Consider the following 20,144-nt stretch of genomic DNA (forward strand, 5'->3'; position numbering starts at 1 on the left):
GTGTTTCAGCAATGATGCCTTGAAAATCCAACCTATACAAGGTTTGTACCTACAAATTATCACCTCCCACCTATGCTTGGCCTCTTCTACCCCAGGTAAGCTTTCAGTGTATTTTCTATACTCATACAATTGGTAACTGTACTTGCTAGCAGGTGCTAGAATTTCTAAACCAGCTGTATCCACAAAGGGTCTGTGCACAGACACAAATGCATCCTCAGTTGCAGTATTGAGCAGCAATGTTGCAGCTTCCCAGCACACCTCGGTGCCTGTTGTGTTTCTTCTGGGCATGGACTACGGTCACTGAGTGAGCTGATGTAACATTGAACTATAGCTGGCAGGCAGTTCTGAATTTTCAGCAAAGAATGATCAGAAAGGTGACTATTTTATTATTTTAAAGTAATCAACATGAAAACAATAGCAATGAATAAGTCACAAACAGGCATAGCCTAATTGTAACCACTGCATTAATACTTAACATGAATATAACAGAAATTACAATTATGTTAATATTATTCATTCTCAGTCAATGAACAAAAGTGTACAGTAAGGTCAGCATTAATCTACTAAGAATGCTACAAAACCAGCCAGCCTTTATCTTTCAAAAGCAGAGTGCTGGCCATAAGAAAGGCTGGAACGACTGCTGCCCCTTCAAGCAGCTATACTCATAGGCTACGTACAGCCCATCTATTCTTTCCCATTTCTGCACATAATTCTGACATCTTGCTTTGTTTGTTAGGGGTATGCACTACCTGCTAGGGAAAACAATAAAAAATAGCTACTGTGTCAAGGGCCAGCCCTCACAGTCTGCATGAATGCATGTATGTAGCTTGGGAGCTCACACGAGAGGCCAAGCCAGCTCCATTGACAGTGTGTGACATTCATCAGAATCTGCTATTCGAACTCTTTTCCCACCCTCCCCTAACTCCTTGCTCCACGGATTTGACATACTTTGGAGCTGTACCGCTTTCAGAATGCTTTCTTTTACATATCACTCTTTATTAGGAATTCCATAACACAAAATAAAAGAAAATTGCTTTTGTAAAAAGGGGATTCTTTAAATACACCCCTTCCATCTTCTAGTCCTTATGCCGTACCTTCCTCTTTTTCCAAAACATTTACCAATGCGTGTACTTAACCACCTGCCTCTTAATAGAAGTACCAAAGTGACAGTACAAAAGGCTAAATTGCATTTGTTATTGTGGTCCTGGCTCCTCTTGGTCCGAGCAACATAGGCTAAACTTCTCAGCTAGAACACTTTCAAAATCACAGAGAGGGATACACTCTCAAAAATAAAAATTCCCAGTCTTTTTAGGACCAGACCAGAGGTTATCAGTGTGAACAAAGCAGTAATCGCCGTCTTTCTTCCCACCAGGACTCCTCCTAGGGTGCCATCTGCCATGTAGTTTTCACTGTAGAGACAAGAGAAGACATCAGCTTGTCTATTGCCCGTTTTTATGGAGAAGAAAAAAAAAAAAACAACAAACTTACAGCTCACTCACTCTTTTTGTCCCAAACCCACTTATTAAGATCTCCCCTACTCCTCATCCAGCTCATGACCTTCTGAAAACGACAACAAAAACAGCCCAGGAAGGTAGATGTGTGATTATTCCTGTAGAGGGCTCAACAATGTCTTTGGACAACACTGCTATTAGTTGTTAAGTGTTTCCCCTAGATGAGTGCTTTTAATAATCTTTCTATTAGTTACAGCAAAGCAAACCTATCAGCCTGAACTGCAGTTTTGTGCCATCAGGCCAAGTTTGGGCATTCTCAGAAACAATGCGGTATGCACCAAACAAGCAATAACAAAGTAGCTGACTATTTGCATTCCTCTTCTGGCCATCAAGTTTAAATGGTTCAGGACCAATTAAAACTCTATGCAAAACTAAGACTACAGTTTCACAACATAACAACTGCTGCTGCTTTAAGAAATTCCCTCACATCCCCTGCTCTGCAAGCCCTGTAGGTCAGTGGGACAGTGCTCTGAGCTTGGTCAGGAAATAGAGAGGGCATACATTAAGCCAGTACACCTCTTGTAGTTTTCTGCTGTGACACCACAGTCTGATAAAACTCCCACCTCTTTCTCCCACAAGAAACACACCGGTGTGGTTGTCCTGCCAACTGGCCCCTCTTCTGTCCGATGCTTCCCGGAGTGTGGCAGCTCTGAGCTGTCCCGATAGTCTCGGCCCTTGGAGTTCTGCATGTCCAGCACTGCCCGGCTCTTCGAGGGAAGGGGTGGCTTGTTGAACTGTCCCTGGGTGGCTGAGCTGACTTCAGACCTTGAAGGTTTGACTAATTTTTTGAGTGGTGCTGAGTTTTCTGATGACACAGCCATCTTCGTTTTGCCTTGAGTCTTTTCACTTGTATTCTTTTCTTCAGATTGGCTGGAGCAGGTATAGGAGCGAAACCGCTGTGTGGGGACCAGGAACGGGGGTGATGGTTGTTTGCCGGAGGTCTTGCTGCTCTCAGGCTCTTGCGGCTTTGTGAGAAGAAAGCTCTGATCGGGCAGTGGCACCTGCTCTTTTCGCGAGGCCTTGGGGTAGTCCTGTTCTTTCTTTGATGCCACCTTGCCCTTAGAGCCCATACAGCCGTACAGTGGGTTCTCAAACATCTCTGGTTTTTGCTGTCCCTCCTCCTGAAACAAAGGCTCTGCCATGTTCTTCCCCAGTTCAGGCGGCCTACAATCATCAAAGCAGTGTAAAAAGGAGACTTTTGAAGAGCAGGCGAGACACAGTGACTGATTTAAAAGAAAATGAATAAGAAATGAACATGATAAAATTAAACTGACTGCACAAATGGGTAACAGGATAAAAATTAAACTCAGGGGGAGAGAGCAGAATTGTATATGGCTTCTTTTGTCTTGTTTAATCTAAGTGCAGATAAACATGGTGCTGTACAAACTCCCTGCTGGACTACAGTCTTGTCAAAGCAATACTTGGCTTCTCTTTTGAACAGAGATAAGATACTGAGCCAAACTGTACCAAGTGCTTTGATGGCCATGTGACATACACAAATCTGAATTGAAATGTTAATAAGAATCTTCAGATCTGTCAGGGAGGATTGAAATGGCTGTCTGGACAGTTAACAGTTAGGAGCTCACATCATGCTAGATCATTTTACAACTAGGTCAATCTCCTCTTTTTACCAATATCATCTGGTATTCCTAAGGGAGGGATAAAACTGTACCAGGTACATAACAGACTGAGGCAGTGTTTGCAGCTGTGACTCCTGCAAGTTCTGTCTTACAGTGTGCTGAATACATTTACCAGTGAACGCTAGCCCAGACTCAGAAAGCAGCTGTCACTATGAAGAAGAGGCCTGGAAGGAGGACACTGAACACATGCAAGCACTAGGGTAGAGTAGTCTCATCACTTCACTAAGTTGGTAAGTACTGGATATCTTCAATTGCAGAGTGGGAATTCTGCAGCAAGACTTGTGATAGATGCAGACATCTATAGCAAGTTGGACATTTGTATAGTAGTGCAAGTAGAAATCCTACTGAAGTACTGCACACACGACATGTGAAAGAGCTTTCCTTCCCATCTCAACTCCTAAAGCTCAACTCCTAATTTTAGTACACTAGTTTCTTTTGAGTACGTGATGCCTGCACTTGTGACCTTCCCTTACCTATTTCTAATTCTAGAGATAAAAGGCTGAAAGAATATGTTCCACCTTGAACTATTCTTACAGATAATGAAATAGCAACTGTGCAGAATAATAGAAGAGAAGGGGAATAGCCCTGGTGCAACAGGCAAAGACTCACAGATGCTCTTGACTCCTACTAGAGATGCTTCTGTTTACTGTAGGCTGGAGGGACGGTTTTGGAGATAGAGGTGACAAGGAGGGTGACGTGGAGGATGACTCCCTCTGTCCCATTACAGAGGTATTCTCTTTGGGATTCTGCTCGTAGTTCCAGAGAGAAGATAGCTGGTCTGGTGAAGGTATCTGCTTAAGCTGGCTTGCTGCACAAGGTTGCTGAGAGAAAGCAGCCATCCCCAGGTAGTTGGGGTTGCTGATGTCTGTGGGAGTGCAGCTGCTGAAGAGAAGAAATATTGTTAGAAAGATACATGCAAAAATACATTTTTTTCTGTCTCTGTGCCAGCTACAAAGGAGTTAGTGCCCACTGACTGCTTTGATTCAATACCACCTACTGTGCCTTTTTTTGTTTTTTTTTGTCAATGTTGTTTCAGAATCGGAGAGTAAGTGGGAGTCCTGCTAGCACCTAGCTCCCCTGGGTCACTGGAGAGGAAGCAGCCAGGTCCAGGCCACCTCCACCAGCCCCACAGTTCCTCTGGCGTGGCAAACACTTCCATTTCCAGGCTGCAGAGCGCACTAGTGCTCAGCTTTTGCAGCCATATACAGGGGCAAACAACACTTGTACGGGGGGGGGGTTTGGGGCCCAGCAGTTCAGCTGGCAGCTGCAGCAGGATGGCTCCAAGCAAGAAGCAGATCACAGCACTGTACAGCATTGCACAGTGTAGAAATATGCTGCTGGAGCAACAGGAGAGACATTTGGCCTTCTGAGGTGTACCCATATAGATTTGCAGGCAGAGGGCAGCACTCTCAGAAAGGAAGACGGGCAGTTTAAGCATAGCTTCCCACCTAAACTGGCAGAGGTAAGGCAGCAAGATTACCGTAACATATCCTCCTTTCCCGGGTTGTCTGGAGAAGAGGAAGCACTCCCCCAGTAGCGAGCAATGGCTGCTGCCTCTTTGGCCATCAGATGAGTAGATTTTGGTTTTCTGTTGGAAATGAAAGGAGCCTTCTTAAGGTGAGGTGTAAATGGAGAGCAGGTGCCCAGTTTGACTTAAACATTCTCATCTTTCAAAGTTTTGAACTCAGAAGAATTGACCAGTGCTGACCAGAGGGCCACAAAGGCAGCAACCCAGTGCTCATCATGCCTATTAAAACCATTCCCACAGCAAGCCCAGCTTTACATTTATTGAACCAACTAGTTTTCAGTAACTGATTTACGCATTTGCCCTTTACCTGTTAGCCTGATCCCAGTCTTTGTTAGTCTCTAAATTGCTGATGTTCTTTGGTTTCTGCCCAGTGATTTCATCACGTTCAACCTTGACAAAATCTGGAGGAAAGAAAAGGCATTAAGGAGTGCTTGGGCAGCTTCAGAGTCCAGCTCCCTAGGTTTTCTGTATTACTGCTTTTATTAAGGCATCTCAATGTGTATCAGAATGACAGTGAGCAGGTTCTAAACAGTTGTTGCTATTATGTTTTTAACTGCCCACTAATTCATATCATGTTTTGTTGACATAGGAAAGACAGTGTCTATCCTGAAATACAAACAAAGGTTGCAAGCCCCCAAACAGTCATATACAGGTCATTTTAACGTCAAGAATAGTAGTAAATATCATTAGGCTACTTTAGTATTCTGAAAGAGAACAGCAGGCAGCAAGTTGATAATAAGACAGGTTTGTGATCTTTTAGCTGAGAAATTGCTCCTTGAGAGCCTCACATACTGTTTGCAGATGTTCCCTGGGTTGACTAGTGGAGGGACAGCTTTGGCACTTTAACATATAGCCACTGCAAGTGGAAATAAGGTATCATCATTCAATAAAACCAGTATCAGTGACAGAAAGGGGGCTCTCTCAGTCTGTCAAATTTACTTGAATGATGAAAAAGAAAAACCCAAATGGAATTGCTGTGAATTTCTGACAGCATGGGTATACTCCTGAGAGCTAACAATAAAAAATACATCTTCTTGCAGTTAGCATCAAAAACTCTTACATATTTGGGACTAATAGCACTGCAAGGATAATTTTCAATTCCTTGATAGTTATCAGACATCTTTTAAAATGGAAATACTCTACCGTGAGCGTTACAGAGATGATCTAGTTCCTTACCATACAGTTTCTCTCTCTGCTTTCCTTGCGATGTTTGCAACTTGATTTCACCTTGGAAGATCCCTGTTTTCTCACCATGGTGTGTCAGCACAGTATGGATAGGAACTAAGGATTCTGTTGCTTCTATTCGCAGGGCAATGCAGCCTTCCCCTAGAAGATGAAAAATAATAAGCCTCGGACTAAGAAAAAAAGCACTGAATTCCCTTTGTCATGTCAGTCATCTACATCTGTGCAGACACGGCTAAGATCACTGGAAAGAATCTGCTCTGGACCACAGTAAAGACTGTCGTATTTCTTTTACACTTCCTCACACGTTTGTGAAGGACTTGGACATTCCAGACACCAGCAGGCGACTACAGGGTTCTGAGCTTCCATGACTGATAAGGAAAACGTGAGCAGGTAAATGCCATGTCCGTTAATGTGATTTCAGCAGAGAGCCTTCTCTGGACAAGGACTGCAGGCTAGCTGATTAGTACTTGGAAGCAAGCAGCAGTGACAATGACTTTTCTGTAGCCAGGAGAAATGCATCAAGTAATTGCAAGTGAAACAGGATTTGCATGTGCTGAACAAACCCATTTAAACAGACTGACTCCTGGTTTAATTCCAGTAGAGTACTTTCTTTTTAAGCCACTACTCTTTTATGGCTTGTAAAGTTTATACAGATTGATGACTCTAGTTCATAGTCCTCTAAACATCATAACCTCATAAAATATTGCCCACAATGTATTTTTGTATGTATCGAGCTCTAAATCAGAAGCCGGAGCATCATAGATGTTCAGTCTGTAAGAGTTTTCTGTTCTCTCCTACTCTTTCAGCGATTTGGGAAAATCTAAGTAGATTTTGACTCATCAAGAACTTTATAGCCAAGCATTTACCATAAGATTCATCACTGTCTGATGACTTAATGCTGATCAGGATGTGTTGATCCAGTAGGTATTCAGGGTCTGAGATAATTGGAGTCAGCTGAAAGACAAATTATTGTGGGTAAATACAACAGGTGGTCTACATGAACCAAGTTCTCCCTGTGCCTCAATCCCAAATGAACAAAATTCAGCTGGACAGACCTGTGAGGGTATCATGTCATGCCCAGGTTCAGGCTCTTCAGTCATGTTTGGAGGTCTGTGATAGGATGTTACACTTTCTAGAGTCCCCTGCTCTCACACCCCGCACAGCAGCTAGGATGCTACAAATCACTTGTGTTGGGCTCAGCTGCATTTTTGTCCTATGATGCAAGACTGAAAACTGCTCTAGGAGGAAGTGATCTAGACTCTCATTACAGGCTGTTCCCCAAAATCTGTTTGGCTCTTATTACAATCACTTACTGTAGAATCTTTCCCCAGCCTCTGAGTGTAAAGCATTCTTTCCAAAGTCAGCAGTTCCTCTTTTGGGCTATTCAGAAACGTACTGACATACATATTTGTTCCAAGTCCAATAGCTCTGATAATTCTTCTAGCTCCCACCATGCCAGGAAACAGAGAATGGCTCCAATCTCAAGGACAGGACTTGTCTCTGACACTGAAGTACAGAACACTACATGTGGCCACTGATGTTCTTTTTAACACAGGTAAAAAATACTTAGTTAACTTTTCACAGAAATACCAAGAAAAAACTTCTTCTGACAGGGCGAAGAAACTCTGGGGCAGAGTTACTCATTATTCTGTTTTATCTTCCATCTAAAACAAACAAAAAACCAGACCTGTTTAAAAGACTTGTCAACACAGTTGTGTTCACTTAAAAGGTGAGGAAAAAAGTCATACTCTTGAGTGACATAACCATGCCAGCAAAATTCCTGATACAGATGGAAGTGCACTGGCAGGCAAGTCCTTTCCTTCTTATAAACTACTTGGCTTAAGCACATCCCGCATTCTTACGGACTATTTTGGGTGTAAATAAGACCACAACAATATTCCTGAAAACAGTATTTATATGAGCAAAAGACTTAATGTTGCTTATGGGATGCAAGTGGAAGGCATCTCTTCCATATGGATATTTCCAGCTTACCTTTGGAAGAGCATCAATGAACTTTACCACAAGCTCCCCTTCGTTTCCATCCTCATTTTCTCCTTCCTGGCTCTTTACAAAACCTACAAAGTGATGAGAAAGGAGATCACCAGAAGAGAGACAGCAAGAACTTGGCAAGAACTTGGCCTTTTCAGATGCTAGATCTCCAAAAGGCCAACATTTATTTTCCTACTTGGACACAAGTTTTAGAAGTATTAAGAAGCTTATGGTTTGAGCTACAGGTGAACATTTATATGGAAAATTTACAAGTGATCTTAATGGGGCATTGTTAAGTGGTTTTATTTTACAGTTCAACTTGGCACTGAAAAGCTCAGTGCATACATGGACTGGAGGATAAGAACATGACAGCTCTTCCTACGCCACTCAAGATAGCACACTTTTGAAATTCTAATTTAAGATTCGTAATACACTGTTTCCATAGAAATTTATGCAAATTTTGATACAGCCAAAAAATAATCTTTTATGGAACTGTCTTTGACACAGCTCTCTGACATGCGATAATGTGATGAAGCGTACACCGAAGGCACGCTGTCCCACTTAGAAGAGCAGTCCTGTGATGGGGATTGCTTAAAAAAAGCACAGTAAGGGCATGTAGGCTTGCATTACATAAACAGCTGAGACTCAGCCCTGCAGCACATGGACAGAGAGTAAAATATGTAGTGCTGGTAGGTACACAGTCCCATTTACAGAGTCATCACACCATCTTTCTTTTCACTTTAAGCTGATCCTCTGATTTATTCTTTTCAAACCAGGGGAATCACATTATATTTATTAGACTAACGCAGATGCTTTATTTTGAAAGCACCTGATCACTTGTAGCAGGCATGATTAGAAGTTTAATCAATCGTGTGTTAGCTAAATAGATATTTTTTTGTGTGCAGAAACAAGAACAATACACATTTCTCTTCAAAGAAGAGATGATCAGATTGCCAGACAAGATGGAAGAAATGGCAAAAGGTTACTTGTCTAAGCATGGATTACAGCTAAATGGCTGTAAGTATTGCTGACAGTAAAGGATGACTTGCAGAATGCAACAGATCTCTAGGACATTTTTTGCACTGAGACAAGTGACCTACACAGCCATTTATTTAGATCAAAGCCGAAGGAAGGGGAATTAATTCAAACAAACAGGGAACTTTAACAGAAAGAATAAAGATGGGTAAACCCGTACCTTCTAAGCAGCTAGAGTGAAACTCAATGTAGAACTTGGTCTGGGACTTGGTCTTTAGAGTAGCGTAGCAGTGCAGGAACTCGATCTCCCCTTGAGAGTCTGTGTACTTGGAGTCTAGGAAAGAGGAGGGAAAATGAGAATATTTTCAGTAGGAGAAAAAGAGAGGGCATTTTTGAATGGACTATTTGAGAATCAGCTTTTTCTTTCAATATACACAATACGTGGCATTTTATATCCAAAGATACAAAGACAGATATATCCAAAACAGTACATTTGCACTCAGTCTGACTAACCATTCTTTGAAACAAACTGCGAGGTGACTCCCACTTCAAAGGTGGCAAACACAGGACTGTGGTCACTTGTCATGATATCAGTGGTGCAGCCTGCCAACAAGAGAGGGAAAATAGTTACCACCCTGCATTTCTGCCCTGCTCCATTGAGATCACTGCAATAGGAATATTATTCAGTAATTTTCCAGAAAACATAACTGTCGCTGTGGTAACTGCTTCTAGTCAAAGGTGTTGTTTCTACATAATCTCATATTAGTATATAGGAATGTAACTCTTCTATCAAAATACATGAAGATTTATTTAATGGACACATCTTTACCACATCATTTTGCAAGCGACTATCAATGTTAAATTTCCCCAATACCGAAAACCCTTGTGGTGGTCTTGGTTATGTTTGCAAGGTGCACAGCTACTTCAAGCTCTAATAGGGCAGGCAATCACACAGGAATACATCGTTGCCACTTCTGCACTACAGAGCCACTCATGGCACAAAATTAACAGCAGAGTAAGTAATGGCTTGGCATTATCTAGGCACATAGTGAGTTCCAGCTAGCCCAGTCCATTGAACAGAAGGGTATATAGGCAGATGCCATACTTCTAGAGGCGCTTAATTTAACAACACATTCCATCATCATAGGCTCTGTGATCACATCAGTCCAGCTTATCCTGCAAGAGACTTCTACAGCCCTCTTCTCAATCCCATGCAGAGAAAATCATCACCATTATACTTACATGTTTAGTACTGCATATAGTCAATGGAATTTCAGGAACTAGTATCTAGGTCTTTTTTAAACAGGTCTTACAGGTTTCCCCTCTTTCCTACGCTGTATTTTTGCAAAGCTTTTTCTCAGCAAGAAAGGAACAGGCAAACACTCCTAGTACCACACATCCTTCTGGAATATGAATTGATAGAAGAGAGATGTTTGCAGCTCCAGCCTCTGCAGACTGGACCATGTACGAAGGGTCTGTCCTGCTGGCACCAACCAGGAGCTCCTGGTGGCAACTGCATAGGAAAAGTGCAGTTGTTGCCAAGAAATAACTGGTGTAAAGGGCTCCTATAGTGTATCCTAAAGCTAGACAACTGCAGCTGCCTAAGTGGTATTCTGCATATAAAAGAGTAACAGAATTAATTCCCAACTTTGTAAGGTTACAGGCAGAGAGATTTGGATTCAGTCTGCATGGTTTAACATTAGGTCCCTGTATGCTGAGTGCCTGGCAGTGCAGGGAGATTCCTACAGACTGCTCTGAATCATTTCCTTTTCAGACTGATTGCTTTGCTATCTACAATCTGTTATCTACCCACCATAGGACTGACAGACAACGTGCACCATGGGGTATGATTTCCAGAGCACTCGATCACACCAGGACGGCAAATTGTACTTCATCTGCAAACCAAAGGAGAACTGATGTCAAGAAGAAGGGAAAGGACAAGTTCACAAAGGAACAGGAAATTAGTTTGCCCAAGCACTATATTTGTGTTAAATCTTTTTGTCTGGATTGACTCCTTTCAAAATACTATGAGTGCAGAACATGGAAAGATTTGTTTTGGTCACTTCCTTCAGTAGGTGTCACTTTCCCTGCTCTGCTATATACTCATGAAGTGAAATCAGTTTTCACCTACCCCTGTAGCTTTTTGCTTGGTGTAAGCATACTTCTCCCGGGTACCTCTTTCAAAACGGTAGGTTGGAGCAAAAGTAATCTCTTCTTCCTCTAAAACAGAGACAGCTTGGTTACAGTTTGGCCTGTTGAGATCCCTCAGCTGGACAAGACAGCCACTGCTCTGTGCACCCTGTCCCACATCAGCTCTGGCAGAGAAAGTTGCTGGAACTGGGAGAGGAACCTACCAAAGAACTAGAATCTTACCAAACTGCAGAAACACCTTGTGGTCTTTCCTCTCTATGAGAAGCTGGTCGAAAGCCAGCAGCTCCGGATACTGCTGCTGCCTGATCTTCTGGATAATATTCTCCGCTTCCTGCCAACAGGGAAACAGCAGAGCTGCAGATGATGCAGAACCTTCCTATAAATACTCCTTCACGGGTGAGCAGGCAAGTGCTTCCGAACTGTTTCGCAGAGCCATACCCCTTGTCGCCTGCCCACCTTTCCATTTACTGAAAGGCCCAATCTTTGCTGTCTGGCTGAACATTTCCCTGTTAAAACCTGCATCAAAATGTTGACATATCCCCTACATGAGCATGCACACACAAAGCCCACTGAAGCCTATCCAATGTGATCCAAAGCCACACTGCCCACTGAAGCCTATCCAATGTTTATTATGGCTAGCCTGTTCTGAAGTCCTGTTCTGAGTCACTTGAAGCCAACCAAACAGAGCAGAAAGAATCTCTGCATCTAACTGTTCAGAGGCAGATGCCTCTTCGCAGTGGGAGGGAAGTAGGGTGGTGCAGGTTTGGGGAAGCAAAGCAGGAGCAGCAAAGCATGCCAGATGGCATTCCTGGTGTGCCCTGGGTCCATTAAGCCTTAGAAAGGGCAAAGGGGATTTCCTTACTCTCCCTCAGCTGGTGTCACACTCGTGCCTTGGGAAATCCCTTCTGCCTCCCCTCTTTCTACCACTTTTTATGCCATGTTGCCCTAGATTAGAAAAAGACAGTGCTTCTATAGCAACACTGTAGTTTGTCTCTCCAGGGATTCATGCAGAGGCCCTAACCGTTGGGGGCTGTTCCACGCGGTAGTTCAAGTCTCCCAGCCAGAAGAGATGAGTAAAGCGATGAGTGATGTTAAACGGACTCAGTTTCTTATCTCCCAGTGTCAGGAAGCGCAGGATGTTCGTGTAGTTCTGGTTGCGTCTGTCAAGACAAGAAACATCTGCCTGACATACTAAATTGCCATGCAATTTCTAACTGCCTGGGCTGGCAGAGTGCCACTTTACCAGGCAGAAACCAATCTGGCTCAACACTTGAAGAGCAGAGCTGAAGATGACAACTTGCCATCCCTCTCTCGCTCTGCACCTCAGGGGACAGGCCCAGGCAATGTGCTCAGTGTCTCCTGGTGATCCAACCTACTTCATATTACCAATAACGCAGCACAGATGTAACCTGGGGAAGGAGCAGAAGCTGGTGCAGGTACATGTGGGACAGCACAGGCTGCTGCTCTCATGATGCAGCTTCTATCACGTGGCCTGGGGAGCTAGGGGGCAGTGGCCATGAGGGGGCAGTGGCATTTATACCAGCTCCTGACTGCCCTACCTTGGGTGTCAGGCTGTTTCCACCTGAACTGAAAGGGTCAAAACCTGTCCTAAAGCCACTTCTGTTGCCTCCTGCAGCTGTGCTTTTCTGAGCTGCACGTCCTAGAAACCCAGCATTAGACTGTTGCCTTCAGCTTTCATCAGGAAACACATAACTAGATTTTGGCAGCTATTCCAGGCACTGGGGAACTATTTCATAGAAGTTAACTCCATCAGTGGGAAAGACCCTGTGCAGAAATCCCACACCATCTGTTTTCTGGGTCCTGGACCAGGAAAGATGGCAAGGCAAATGACTTCATTTCAGCTCCTCTTTGCTTTCAAAACAATTCCTTCCAACTGCTCCAGCTCCTCCCAGCATGGGCATGGAACTCCCACCAATGTCAGATCTTTGCCTTCCAGTCCTGTGCTGCACAGGACCTCTACCTACACCACATCAATTAATTTCAGGGCTCAGTATAGAAAATTAGCCACCATGGAAATAATTCTTAGTATTCCTCACAGCATGTTCTGCCCAGCAGGATCTTTCTCAGGTGTGCCTCAGGGTGCAACAGAGCTCTGGTGCTCACAGCACTTCCTAGGGTGAGGCACACAGACCCCTTCAGCATAGTATTTCTGGGTGGGAATGGCCTTGCTGCAGCTCTCCACAACACTGTAAATCAGGGAACTGTTTTCCTCGTGTACTGGGCTTGCATGACAGGTTACACAGGTGTTGTGCAAGACCTTTACGCTTGGCGCTGAAATCATTTTGCTGTTCTCTTCACCTGCACCCATGTGGTGTGACTGTATAGTAGAAGTTGCTCATTTAAAAGGTGACACTGTAAGCAGGGTGTTTAGCAGAGGTTATTCCGAGGAGACATTTAACATATGTTTAGGGTCAGGAAAACATGCCCGCAGCTGTCTGACAGGGGTTCCTTCCAAACATGGCCCAGAGAATTTCACCCTGGGTCAACATCCATTTTTGAGAGGGGGAAGACGTATTTTACCTGTGTTTCTTTTCACTCCCTGAAGTCAAATGGCTGTTAACAAACCCAAAGGAGGTTCCATTAAACATGAATGACACCCCCACGGCTCCTTTATTACCTGGGAAAAGATAAGCCAAAAAGGTCAAAAGATTAATCCACCTCCAGGATGAGTCTAGCAAAGATAAAAAAGCAGCTAGCACATCTTAAGTGAAGTGGAGGTTGGAGAAGAGAAGTAAGTTGACTTAATCAGCAGAGAAAAAATTAGTACACGCTGCGTGCAGTGTGGTAACAAATTTTCTAAAGGATGTGAACAAAAAAAATTAGCTGAAGCGAAAGAAGTGCAATTTCTTTGTGAAACCCAAGAAAGAGCAATCTTTCAAAGGCATTTGCTGGGAATATATATATAAGCTAGAGTATACACACAAACAGATTTCCTCCCTTACAGGGTACGATATGATCGGTGCTAGTGGGATATAACTTCAGTAACACTAGCGTCACATAAGCGTACTCAAAGGAGTCTTGTGGAGAAAACTGTTCCATTTCAAGGACGGTATCGGCACAGACTGAATAGGTAACAGTCGTTTGGACACGGCAGGGTCTGTTCCTTACCCAGCGTGTTTGCGATGCCCGTCTTCACATTGTCTGTGCAGATGTGGCTGATCCGGTTCTCATGTTCTGGCTTGGCCAGTACAACAATCCTGATGTTCCAGAGGGTATGGATTGCTATCTGCAGGAATGGGAAGGTTAGAGGTTGTAAATCTTCACAGATCTGCAAGCTGTGCTGTCGCTGCAGTCTTCCTGACTCCTTCTCTAGTACTCTTCCTACACAATTTTTCTTCCTGTACTCAGAATCTGCTCTCAGTCATTTTAATCAAAGGTGGGAGGAAGGACCTTGCTATTTTCTAGTGCTATCTTCTAGTTAATTGTTGGATTGCCTTGCTTGCACAAAATACAGTTTTCCAATCACCATGAGAGTCATTAATAAAAGTTCTGCTTTCCTGTGGCCCTCCAGATATGTTTACATTTGTTTCTTGACATTACTAAGACTTAGAAATGTCCATACCTGGTCTTAGCAATGCTCAGTTTCTCTTATGATCGTACCTATGTGCCGTTACATCCTGGTTTGGAAGTGCAATAGCCTAGGGTGAGATCTAGGCTACAGCTCAAAGTTTTCATCATCTTCTTTATGAAGGTCAAAACATCACCACCACTTGACTCAGGTGCTCAACATCTGCCCCTTGCTCCCAAGCTGGCAAGCAGGGGAACTTCATGGCAGGGGCCATGCTGTGGCAGAAGGGCAGAGGGGGCACTGTCCATAGCAATATGCCCTTCAGCCAGCTCCAAGAGAGGACTTCATGGAGTCCGCAGACAGATTCAGTTTGCTTTCCCTTAGCCAAATGTGATGAAAATAAGGAGAGGGAAGGAGAGGAGGAGTAGGCAAAATGCTTTTTATTCCTCTGTCTCTTATTTGCACAACGTGTGCTCTCCTCCTATGCCTGAGTTATGCACAATGACTGGAATAACCCCTCACCACTTTGAAGCTGATGCTGGTGATTTCCTGCAGGGATTGCCTCAGGGTCTCCAGCCATTCCTTCTCTCCTTGGGGATCCTCCTGTGTGCCAATCACATAGATGTCATGAGGAATGTAGTCAGCAGTGTCATCACGGGTCTTCCCCTGCCCCTTGGAGAGAAACCAGGAGGAGATCTTCTTTGGGGGAGGTGCAGCACCTTTTATTAACAAATCAAACACCACAATAAGTCAGCGTATGTTCAAACACAGGACACCAAAAACTCATTTATACACATGCGGGGACAGAAATAATAAGCTTCACATTTGCTTTGTCCTGTATCAGTTTCATATCAGCCAGGGCAGACTATTCTAAGGTGACAAAGATGCTAACTCCACCTTACTCTTAGATAAGGACTGACTCTGCTTTGACCGTCTTCCTTGTTTCATTAGCTTACCAAGGCCAAGGCTAGCTGAGGGTAAAGGCTGGCGGCTGTTCTGCTGGTCTGCCACTGCCTTTACCTTACCTGCGAGCTCAAACAGCAAAGCTCACAGTATTGAAACAGACTTTTCTCCCATAATGTGAAAAATAAATTCCACTGTTCTCAGCTACACCCTGACACCTTATTTAAATATCACAGATACTCAGCTTGCTTTCCACACTGGACACAAACAGTCCCTAGTCAGCTTCAGAAGTGTCTGACATGCAGTTATCGGACATGCTCCTGGCCCTTCTGCAAGACAGGTAACGGTGCAGACTGCTGCACCGCCCTCATGCCAGCGATCATTTCCTACCATCAGAGGAATCTTTCAGTACCCATCTAGGCCAGCTTCATGATCTTTTGACTAGAACCATGGAAGATGTCAAACCACACACAATAACAATCCTTTGTTCAGCTTTGATCAGCTTCCTTTCTTCCTGTCCCACTGGGATCTCTAATGTATGTATCTGCTCATGAACAAACACGGTATCTGGACTTGGCATTGCAGGTGAGCACAGGCCTTTTTTGCAAGAGTCTGAAGGAATGACCATGTCAAAAGGGAGCCCATACCCATATTCCAGGTCCCAATGAAGATGGTGATCATATCAGGCTCTGGTTGCTCGGAGTGTTTATTCTTCATTTGCTGCAGAAGTTGACAGAACCCTTCTCTCTTCTAGACAAGGAGGAGCAGAGACAATTAATTAGAAGCTTAACTCCAACAACATAACCTCTTGAAAAACTAGCTGAACCAGGAAACTCCCAGCACACTTGAAGGGCAGACTAGCTCTCTACCATTCTGAAACCTTCAAAGAGGCTGTCTTTCCTGTGGTATTTCCTTAGGCGCTTTAGCTTGTGCATTATTTTAACAAGTGCTGAGCTGTTCAGAAGGAAGCTTCCTTCTTGTTTGTCTTTAGGAGCCCTTTTGGAGCTACCCTCAGACTCCTCTCTCGCTGCTTTCTGACTCTCTGTTCTCTTGCCTCAGTGACAGCACCTACATGTTTGCTGTCTCCAGTATCTCTCTTTACAGTGTACTTTTGTTAATTTTTTGGATGTTTCCAGAAAAAAGGACAAAATTCATTTTTGCAAAGCCTACTGCCATCTTTCAACAGTTTCTCTTTCTGCTAAGGAATGCCCTTTGTACCTATCCCATGCAGACACCTGATCCAGGCTGGCGAGTAGGAAATGCTGTGTATTTACCTTGGAATCAGAAAAAACATATTCCTTCCGCTGTGTTTTTTCTTTTTCTGTTTCCAGCACGATGACCAGTTTGTTAGGGACCTTCTGGGACTTGATGAGCTGCAAGACTAAACAGAGACTAAGTGTCATGAGCTACAATCACCGAAACTAGAATCCCACCAAAACTAACAGAACCCTGCTCCCAGGCTCAGGACTTGCACAGTCCTTTATGTTTGAGCCTTACTTTGTTCTGCCTAACTACACTTTAGTGTTGCTTAATCCTGTTCCCTATAGGAATTGATCTTGACCTTGAAGGAAAAAGGACCCCCAAAATCCCTCCTGCTTGGAACTCTTGTCCGTACCAAGCCCTGCAGTCTGATGTGAAGATTTAGCTTCCTGCAGGCAATCTCTCTGTATCCTGAACCAGCCTACATATATTCTTTCCCCATCTGCCAAAGAGGAGGTAAAACTCTATTTGATGGTAAAGGTGATTCTTCCCCATTTAAAATAGCAACTAAGTAATTACATACAACAGCTGGAGAAGACTGTATGTGAAAACTAACATTATCAATCGCAACCAGCAACAGGTTGATTTTCTATAGAGGAGAGAGCCCAAGGGCATAGTTTCTCTTTAACAAATCCTTCTGTGTTTGGCAGTGGGGTTCATGGAAGATTAGGGAAAGAAAAAAAATCAATAGAAATATTCCATGAGCTGTCTGTCCAGAAACATCAGAGACACAGGGAAGTTGTTTAAATTGGGTCTTTACAGACCAAACTAATATTGCTCATCAGTAAATATATTGATTCACATACAAAAACAAAAATCAATGGGAAATTCACTGAACAATGCTACTGAAACTGAGTATCTGGCTTCTTACCATCAAAAATCATCACAGAAGTCAGTATGTTCATGCAGACTGTTTTTTTTCCAGTGACATTGCTTTTCAGCAGAAAATGGGTCTGTTGCAACCAGCTCTAAGTGGAATCTTCCATCAAAACCTGATCTCACTGTCTTCGTTTAGACCAGGAGGCCAGACAGTTTACCCTTTAAAACAGCCTGTGAAAGTTGGTTACCCCAGTATCGATTCCCTACCCTCTGCTGGCTGCTTTGGGGATGGACAGTCTGGACTGATGAGCCAAGCAGACATTCCTGCACTCTGGACCAAACCTTGCCCTGAGTGGGGTCAAAGGGAGACCGCCCCCCATCATCCATGGGACCAAAAATCTAGTCCAACATTTGCGACCTTAAGTATCTTACTTTTCTTGTGGGTATAGAATTTGTCTTCTGGACCATCCTTAGCTCTCTTGATAATTAGTTTTCCCATTTCCACATCAACCTTGAGATGTATTTTTGAGAAAATTCCTAGAGAATCAGCTTTCACCTACCAGAAAACAAAGAGATTTTTCATAAGCATTCTTCTACACTTCAGTCACATGTATTACAAAATGCAACACTTGCCTGAATTCACAGACACATAGCGTCGTTATGCCAATCCCTCTAGACATCTCTTAAGCATTTGAATGGTGCTAAACAACATCCAGGAATAGCTGTGTTATCTCTGTGGCAGCACAGCAAAGATCCCAGAAACTGAGATACTGACATAAATCTGCTTTACTGCCCTTCCACATTCTGATTAGCATTGTTAAAGAAGAATGTTTACCTCAAAAGTGACAGGGGGTATAAGGGAGCGCCGGTGTGTTGAATCAGGACCTTCAATCAGCAATGTTTTCACCTGTAAAAGACTCTGTGTGTACTGAATTGCATTTGGTGATTCTACACTACACCGAGAGCAATACAGTCAGAGCAAAGAAATCTTACTGTTGCAGAGGATTGCACTGATGATGAACAAGAGGCATAAGAGAAGCATAACTAAAGGCAAAAGATGACGAGAAGGTAACATAAAATAGCTGTGTGTATATATATATATATATATATAACTCTACCTTTTCTTCAATGGAAGACAGCAGCGAGATCAGCTGGTTAAGTTTCGATACAATATTGACTGGACTAGCTTCACCAAGCATCTGATAACCACAACATAGAAACAAAAAGAGAGAGAGGTGTGTGATTACCAAACCCACAGAGCATGGCCTGGAAGTGCAGCAGTCTCACCCCAGGAACCCCTCGCACACAGGGCAAGCAGCACTGGTGCCTCTGCCACTCTCATCTGTAATGAGCAGCACAACAGCACAGGGTGTGGCTGAACATCTGCAAGTGGGGCAGGGTTAAAGGGCAAATTTACAAACTCTGTGTGTAGTTACAGGCAGCTGGACATGCAAGTGGAGTTTACAGGACAAATGTGTGGTCCCAGCCCACAGGCTGAGGGAGGATAGGGAGACAGAAGCCTCCAGGCAGTTTGCTGCACTTTCCTCTGGGCAGAAAGGGGAAGCAGGCAGAGGAGACCATGGGATAAGTGAAACTGTGGGAATGTAACTCACTGTGTGCCCTCTACACTGAAACCAGAAAGAGGCTGAAGAGACCAGAAGTGGTAATTTATCACCTGAACCCCACCGGTCACTGCCGTGAACCCAGAACCCTTCCCTTCCCTGGGTGACAGCCACCCGTACTCCTCTGTTCTCCTTTTCCCACCTTCTGGCCGACTTACTTGTGAGCGCTGATGGATACCGGGGTGCAGCTGCTGCTCAAACACCTTCTGGATGGACTCCAGAGAAGGGAGAGTCCGAGAGGCTTCACTGGGAACAGAGACATGGCAGAGGTCTAAGGCTGAGGGCTGGTCTTTGGGTAGGTCAGCACTTGCTCTTTGGACAAGGCTGCACAGCAGCCACCACAGGCCTGCATTTGCACCAGGCCTGCTCGCGCCACGTGCTGTGCTCTCAGCCCCTACTGCTTGCTGCCCTCTGAGCTGTGGGGACGGGAGACGTGAGCGCTTCTCAGTGCCCTAGCGACACAGCCGGTGAGGGCAGATCAGACCGAGGCACCCGGCCTGGCCCTGCGGCAGCTGGGCAGGGGCTGTTCCGCTGGGTTCCCTTTGGAGATGGTAACTTCCTACATCTCTCTGGAAGATGTCCCAGTCTGGGGCACACCAGAGGACATTGTGTAAAACCAGCATCAACACAACAACGGCAACTGACAGAACAAGGTGCACTCAAAAACCTCAAACCCAGCAAAGTCTGGAGCCTGTGAATGCCCCAGCAGCAGGAGGAGCTTGGTTTAGCAGAGTCCTTGCACAGCTGCTGACACTGACTCAGGATGCTGGGCTCACTGGCGAAGAGGAAACTCATTCTCAGATTTTTCAGCTCACATGACAAAGGCTCTGGGCGCAGCGAGCGGGTGGAAGAGCCAGCCTTTAATCTCTTGGACGGGAACCTTTTGCGAGTTACAATGAGATTCCTTCAGCATTTCCCAATTATATTCCACAGGATGCTCATTTGTCAAACCGCTGTTATATGAATTTGGCACAGAAGCCACGGTCTGATAATGACAAGACTTATCATGGAAAGAGCACACAGGGAGTGCAG

The 20,144-nt window shown here is 44.3% G+C and overlaps 1 protein-coding gene across 2 annotated transcripts in view; it reads right to left on the reverse strand.

Moving 5' to 3' along the window:
* Nucleotides 1–369: 369 nt before the first annotated feature.
* The window catches only part of INPP5D (inositol polyphosphate-5-phosphatase D), a 52,359-nt gene continuing 32,584 nt past the window's right edge, over nucleotides 370–20,144 (reverse strand). Inside the window, exons 6-28 of one of the 2 annotated variants that reach the window (XM_040567663.1) lie at nucleotides 19,271–19,358; nucleotides 18,609–18,689; nucleotides 18,326–18,397; nucleotides 17,923–18,046; nucleotides 16,686–16,792; nucleotides 16,059–16,161; nucleotides 15,031–15,227; nucleotides 14,109–14,226; nucleotides 13,521–13,617; nucleotides 12,001–12,139; nucleotides 11,202–11,310; nucleotides 10,960–11,048; nucleotides 10,642–10,723; nucleotides 9,342–9,431; nucleotides 9,049–9,162; nucleotides 7,857–7,939; nucleotides 6,731–6,818; nucleotides 5,856–6,005; nucleotides 4,987–5,080; nucleotides 4,632–4,739; nucleotides 3,761–4,030; nucleotides 2,099–2,675; nucleotides 370–1,409 (exon numbers count right to left, since the gene is read on the reverse strand). In XM_040567663.1, the coding sequence (XP_040423597.1) occupies nucleotides 1,407–1,409; nucleotides 2,099–2,675; nucleotides 3,761–4,030; nucleotides 4,632–4,739; nucleotides 4,987–5,080; nucleotides 5,856–6,005; nucleotides 6,731–6,818; nucleotides 7,857–7,939; nucleotides 9,049–9,162; nucleotides 9,342–9,431; nucleotides 10,642–10,723; nucleotides 10,960–11,048; nucleotides 11,202–11,310; nucleotides 12,001–12,139; nucleotides 13,521–13,617; nucleotides 14,109–14,226; nucleotides 15,031–15,227; nucleotides 16,059–16,161; nucleotides 16,686–16,792; nucleotides 17,923–18,046; nucleotides 18,326–18,397; nucleotides 18,609–18,689; nucleotides 19,271–19,358 (2,983 nt within the window). In that variant the 3' untranslated portion in view covers nucleotides 370–1,406. Of the gene's footprint in view, nucleotides 1,410–2,098; nucleotides 2,676–3,760; nucleotides 4,034–4,631; nucleotides 4,740–4,986; nucleotides 5,081–5,855; nucleotides 6,006–6,730; nucleotides 6,819–7,856; nucleotides 7,940–9,048; nucleotides 9,163–9,341; nucleotides 9,432–10,641; nucleotides 10,724–10,959; nucleotides 11,049–11,201; nucleotides 11,311–12,000; nucleotides 12,140–13,520; nucleotides 13,618–14,108; nucleotides 14,227–15,030; nucleotides 15,228–16,058; nucleotides 16,162–16,685; nucleotides 16,793–17,922; nucleotides 18,047–18,325; nucleotides 18,398–18,608; nucleotides 18,690–19,270; nucleotides 19,359–20,144 lie in introns of both variants that reach the window. The other variant, XM_040567661.1, reaches the window with a different exon arrangement.

Source organism: Cygnus olor, chromosome 9 (assembly GCF_009769625.2).
Source record: "Cygnus olor isolate bCygOlo1 chromosome 9, bCygOlo1.pri.v2, whole genome shotgun sequence".
Classification (NCBI taxonomy): Eukaryota; Metazoa; Chordata; class Aves; order Anseriformes; family Anatidae; genus Cygnus; species Cygnus olor.